This window comes from Gavialis gangeticus, unplaced genomic scaffold (assembly GCF_001723915.1).
Source record: "Gavialis gangeticus isolate Ggan-Ray unplaced genomic scaffold, GavGan_comp1, whole genome shotgun sequence".
NCBI lineage: Eukaryota > Metazoa > Chordata > Crocodylia > Gavialidae > Gavialis > Gavialis gangeticus.
Genome location: NW_017729031.1, coordinates 63,051,705 through 63,058,478, shown reverse-complemented (window position 1 = coordinate 63,058,478; position 6,774 = coordinate 63,051,705). Strand labels below are relative to the sequence as shown.

Sequence of the window (6,774 nt, the reverse complement as noted above, 5' to 3'; positions counted from 1 at the left end):
GGTCACATACATGAGCTACACATTTTCCGGTTACAAGGGAAGGGGAAAGAGCAGCTTCTACAGGCTTTGCAAGCTGCTCTCCTCCACAGACAGGTGGGGAAAGGGCCAAGTCTGCAATACAGCCTCTGTAATACCCAGCCAACACAGCTGAGCCAGTGCAGAGCAAGAACTAATCTGTACCAGCTAAAGGGCTGGCACAGATTCCTATTTCCCTAGAGGAGGGGAGGGACCAGATTGTGGCTCTGAGCCGATTCAATTCCTTGAGCTGTACAGCTATGGACTGCTTATTACTCAGGGCAGATTGCATTCTTACCATCTAGCCCCAAGTGATCCCCTCCTTTTCCAGCTTTTTCATCATTTGTGACAAAGACAGGACATTGTGGCCAATTGTGTGTGAAAACATCTCTCTTCAGCTAGCCCATGTTTTACAAGGATAACCACCATAGGCCAAGAGACAGATAATTCAGCAGCCTCTGTAAACACAGAAAATAAGAATGCTTTAGTACATCGGTATCTTTAGTTCCTTTAAATAATCTAACCATCCCTTTTCATTTAATATGGAAAATTAAATATTAGTTTAGTAAGTGGGAATCAGCATAACTCACAGCTGTAGAATTGAGCTAAGTTATTTTGTTGCAATGTGTAAGGATAATTTTACCAGGCCTCTCCCATTTCTGTCCTTTCTCACCCATGCTAAGAGAAGTGACACAGATCTGGCAGCGCTAGCTGCTTGTGTGAGGATTCCCTGTGATGAGGTGTCCTTGACTGTCCCAATATCACAGTTTTCCAGGTGGTGCAAATGAGCTGGAATAAGAATGTAGGTTAAACCCATTTATTGTGTTTTAGCCTCACAAATCACATAGACATTTGAAAAAAAAGTAAGATAGGTCCAAAGATTGAGGGACAGGTGGAGGGAGCTGTAACATGTTCTGCAAGTGTTTTATCAAAGTGTCATTTCTGCTGATGTTTTCTGATGAGAGTTGAGCACCTCTGGCAGCTTGTGGTCAGAAAGCTTCTTTGGTCTTAGTACTTCAACTTGGAGACAGGAAGTGCTGGGAGCAGTGAGGACTCGAGGAGGTTTCTCCCCAACCCCATAGAAACAGACACACATTCTCATTTAACAACTAATTGATTTATTTAACAATACAAATTTCTTTCTACTGCTTGGTTTAGCAGAGAAAAGTTGAGAAACAAAATTAGCTTTTTTTTTAACTTTAAATGTTTACACAAAACAACCTTTACTTCCGTAAATATAAAATTTACACACAAAAACTACATTAAAAAGAACAGTCGTGACAAACCAACAAAAGGATGGGAATTCAGAGTAAAGCATCAAATGTCCAGAAAACCTAGAATGGGGTAATGTTAAGAAGGCATCCCACTTGTACGCCTAAATATTTCAAGTGATGTGTGATAAGAAAACCAAGTACTTTAAAATAAGGATTAAAACTTTATACCATATATTTTGTGATAAAATATCTGAAAATTCTGTAGGTCACATATTTAATATGTGAAATATATATTTTGTCCCTTATTGGAAAGTCACTGGAGTGGCATGCATGCAACGCATGTATGCCTTTGCCTACATACAGTAATCAGCAAGGTCTTTGGATTCTCTTCCCAGATTTTAGCTTTCCAGTGCATATAGTTCTTAGTTTCTTAGATGTTGTTTCTTTGTGATGGTACATTATTTCTCACTATGTACAATTATATAGTGAGAAACTGAGGTTGCCTTCTGTAGAGGTTCCCAGCTCTTTATTTTATACTAGTTTGCTACCAGACTAAGGTCTCCACAATACCTGTTGGTTCCTCTCATTTCTCATTTGCACTTCACAGCCTGTATGTACTCCAAGCCCATCTTGCATTTGCCAAAAGAGACTGACTTCTAATTAGAGATACAGGGATATATAGCTCTCTGAGCTACCTTAAGGACACTAGCAATATTCAGACAAAGGTAGATGACATGTGCTAAGGGCCACATGACCCAAGAACAGGGATTTATCCAGTGATAGTTAACTTCAAATTCCTCCACTGCTTAGATATTAACACTTGAAATTCAGTTTTCTATATATTTGATGAAAGAACATCTTAATAGAAATGCTCCAAAAACACAACGTAACCTGGAAGATTAACTTTAAAAATTAGACCCACATCTTTGTTAGTTAATTTTAAAGGGATCAACAGACATTTTAGTTATATTCTGCAAAGGTGACCTGTGACCTACAAATGCCCAAGATATAAAATAATTAGTGACTACTTTAAAAACTGTGTAGCATATAAACTTGCACCTTTGTTACAGATAGCTGTTACAAGATTTCTGGGAGGAAGTAAAAGGGTAGAGTCTTCTGAAAAGCAGTTTCACTTACAAAAGTTTCCCCCCACAAAAGATGTTTTATCTTTTTAAAATCTCCTAATCCCTGATTAAATTTATTCTACTCCTTTTCAGATAGATGATAAAACAACCAAAATACTTTGGAAGACTATTTTCAATGGACAACTACAGTTCTCTGGATTAGCAAGTCATATACTTGTGATCTATACTCAGAAGCAAAGCATCAAGCTATCTGGATCCTGATCTGGCTCCAACTGAAAAGGTGAATGGTAAAACGCTGATTTATGGGAGCAGGATTGAGCCTGTAGCATCTATCTACAATAATGTTAAAATTAACATTTTTGGTAAGATATCCAATTGAATATTTTATTTTTAAACAATTCAAATGTGTATATTATTTAATAGCAAGACTTTGCTTTTGTGTATCAATTTGCCCGAAGATCCACTGGGATCTGTGATATAACAACCCTGCATTATTATTATATTTAAACTCATTCAAATATTATTTTAAAATAGGAAAACAAAGAAACTACTCCTTGGGGAACACGTTTATTGTGTGTGAGATGATACACAGGGTGCTCTCTGAGCTACAAAGGGAAAAAGGAAACCCTTTCATTACAAACTGACAAAGGTAAAAGTTAAAACAGTTTTCACAACAGCATGTACCACATATTGGAAATAGATCTGGGTTTAATACAAATGACATAATTCCTAGTAATCTACAGCTACCTTTATAACTTCATACAGATAATGAATTAGGCTAAAATGCACTATAATATTTGGTTGACTTCAGGAACAGTATCCTTAGTACATCACAAAATACATTTTGATATCCCAAAGAAGCAAGACTTGCAAGTAGGCATTTTAAACATAACTAATCTACAGCTACAAAGTTCTACTCTTAATAGCATTTACCTTTTTGGGGGCAGTATCCCAGTCTTCAAAAGGATAAAAGCAGAGTAGAATCAGTATAACATATACACAGAAGTCCGTATTGTAAAGGCTATAAAGATTTGTTGCACACTGTAAAGTTGCCTCCTGCACCTTCACACTGCACAAGTAGTTTATGTCATTTATGTTGCATATCTCTTGGTCCACTGTCTGGCTATCCTGTCATGTTCTGCTCTGTTGGTCAGATACTGAGTGGCTATGCTTCCGACCAGAGGATCAGCTGTAATAATGTGAAGGGAAGGGGAAAAAAAGCAAAAGAAGCTACATTAGCAATCCTTCTACTAAAGAAAAGGGGGAAACATTTTAAAAACTGAATTGGCTCCCAATGGGCACATCTACACGTTCATTAATGTGTCGTAATTACATAGCATTAAGTTTAGTACCTGTAATAACAGGTACTAAATTAATGTGCTGTAATTGGCACTACTGAGCATTATTAATGCTGATGAATACTTTCTGTGATGCTTAATGTTCATTGGACTAAATCTACTGCACATTAGCATGGTTTTTGCCAGCCATGCTAACATGCACTAGAATTAGTCCAATGCACATTATGGGTCTTGTGTAAATGCGCCCACTGTGTACAGTCTTGGTAGGCTGTACTCTGCAGCATGGTTTTAACAAATGAGACGCTTCCTACAAGAAGTGCACAAAGCTGAATGAACAGGAAAGATTTTAATATTTTGATTATCTGCATATTTCAACATTTAGTTTATTTTAAAAAATGAGAAGACATCTATGTTAAAATATTACAGCTTTTCTCTTTACCCAACACTGTAGCAAAGTCAGCTACAGGCTGGGTAGCGGACAGATTTATCGCTAGAACCATTTGCTTTTATGCAATGTGTTTAATACATTCACACTTTCAACTTTTTAAAACTTTATAAAAATCTTTCATTTTTGCAAACTTAACCGCCCACAGGAGAGCAAACTCCTCCTAATCAGATTAACACACAGCCAGCCAATTTGGGGTGACGAGAATACTGGAGGGGGCGGCGGGGGGAACGAGGCAACTCCCTCATGAATCACAGAAAGAAGAGCTGTTTGCTTTCAAGCTTGTTACAGTCAGCTACACTTCTGTGTCATGTATTCATATGACTCCTATGACTCTTCCCCCCATCCTGCCCCATGAAAGCCTATTCTCTGCAAAATACTTCTTTCATGTTCCCTCTTGGTTCCTATGCCCCCCAGGTCTGCTCTAAACTAGGGTGCTCCAGATCAGGTTTATAACTATAGTGACCACAATCAAACATTTCTCTTGGTGAGAAATGTCACTTGTTCTCTTGGGATTCCCAGAAACATGAAAAAGAGAATCTCTCTGAAAATGGCAAAAATCTTCCAAACCAGTGCACACTGTGTATTTACATATTTAAAGATTTAAACTGTATATTCCCTTCATTTTTCTCTTGTTGGTTCTCTCATCAGGCACAAGACGCTTCATTTCATTTATCACACTCACTGCTTAAAGCTGAACTTTCCCCAGCTGAACTGTGCCCTTCTGCAAATTAAGTTTGCACACCACCACACTGGTTGATACTTTATAGAGGGCAGCACACTGTGTCCTGGACTATATTTGCTCATCAACAAAGATGAACATAAACCTATACAGTGCAACTGCACTTCCCACCTACATTTTATATGGGATGTTTTCATGAACTGAATACATTTTCTGGCTGCAGCCCCATGATATAGAGGGTCTGATCCAACCTAGCCAAGAAGTGAAAGCAGACATCTTCAAAGAGGTGGATCAACAGCAGCAACTGAATAGGCTGTGCAAATCTGCTGTTTTAGGAGTGGGATTGGCTAAGCTGGTAGGAAATGGATTGGGAAATTGGTCATGGAGGCTACTAATACAGCCTTTTTCTTTATGTATGGTGAAGAGGAGTGTGATCATGAAGGAAAGCTGCTGGCAGGTAGCAGAAACCAAGCAAAACATGCTCAAGGAGTGTGCCAGATGCTAAATGGTAGAAAAGCAAGGGAATAGCAAGAGATCTTTGGGACTTGGAGCTGATTGGGACTAGGGAAGAAAAGATTACTCCCAAAAGTGGAGTTGAGGCAGGAACTAGCTGATAAGGGTGGGCAGCCAAAATAAAAGTCAAGGAGAGGGAGGCTGAGGAGTAGGAAAGTAACAGGTGCCTAGACTACTGCTAATCAGACAACTTTCTAGTAACCATTACTTCAATCCAAACTCCTTTCCTGCTTCTCTCTACCCTGCTCTACCTCTTTGCTCTGACCAACTAATTCCACACTTAGCTCCACTTTTGGCATCTGGAAATAAGAGGGCACATCTACATGGGAAATGAATGTAACAATAAACTCTGGCACATATCATATCAGAGTTTACTGCTCCCAGGTGTTGTGTTTGAATGCATGCCTGGGACCACAGCATGCTGAGCCGGGTTGGAGCAGCCCCAGCTGGCACGGGGCCCCAGGGGTCAGTCTCCCAGCCTGAGGCTACTCTAACCTGGGTCAATGTGCTGTGGAGGGGATGGCTGGGGCAAAAGAGTGCTCCAGTGTGAGGTTAGCTGGCAGGCAGCCCCTGCACTGAAACACCCTCATGCTCCAGTCAGCCACATCAGCATTTACACATGTGTTGTTGCACACTAATTAGGCAGCTCTGCAGTAAACATCTCATGTAGATGTGCCTGCACTTCAGCTTGCTTGCTTTTACTCTTTTCGTTACCAGGGGGTGTCAAATTGGAAATTCAAATGATCAAAAATGAATCTGAAGGTATTTCAAATAATAACTGTGACCACTAACTTAAAGGAATTCTTATGACTAAAACCCCTAGATCAAATCCAGTTTTCACTTAACTGTATGTAAATCCAGAATAACTGGGTAAGGACAAATGAACAATTTGCCATGGAATAGAAAGGAGGCAGGATGTTAACAGTATCAGCTGCTCTGTAGTAACTGCCTGTGCACGCGTGCTCTTACCTGAGGTAGCTAATCTATAGTTGCTTTATTGAGGACAAAGGACCAGAGGAAGAGTGTACTGAGATGCAGTAAAATTTTGCCCCTTTGTACCCTGCAACAACTTGTTTGAAAGTAATTAGAAACTCTACTACAGAAAGCTATATAGGAAACTTATTTCCTTTAGACCACGTGAAATGGCAATAAACTGGGAATCAGGAAATCCTGGTAGCCTTGGGATTTGTCCCCAAACTGTTGTGTGTCCTTGAGCAAGTCATTTCACTCTATGCTCGCCTTCTGTAAAATGGGGATAATGCTACTTAATCTCCTTAGCGACAGAGGAGTTAAGAGAGTAACATGAGAACTAAGGATTAAACTGTGAAACTGGCATTTGCCACATGGAAAGATTATCAAAGATATTATATAATACATTTCATTATAATATAGCATATATTATAGACAGCTACAGTTCAGTGAACTGAACTGGTTTGTTCTGATGTCTAATTTTAAGTAGTAGACTACTATTCATTTTTATTTAATTATGGTGTCACTTACTGGGAAATAAGTAAGAGTTTGT

The 6,774-nt window shown here is 39.1% G+C and overlaps 1 protein-coding gene across 3 annotated transcripts in view; it reads right to left on the bottom strand.

Annotated features, from left to right (window-relative positions):
- Positions 1-1,110: 1,110 nt before the first annotated feature.
- Positions 1,111-6,774, bottom strand: part of UBE2E3 (ubiquitin conjugating enzyme E2 E3) — a 91,632-nt gene continuing 85,968 nt past the window's right edge. For all 3 annotated transcript variants that reach the window (XM_019523039.1, XM_019523041.1, XM_019523040.1), the window contains one exon: positions 1,111-3,503. In XM_019523039.1, coding sequence (XP_019378584.1) covers positions 3,406-3,503 — 98 coding nt within the window. In that variant the 3' untranslated portion in view covers positions 1,111-3,405. The remainder of the gene's footprint in view (positions 3,504-6,774) is intronic.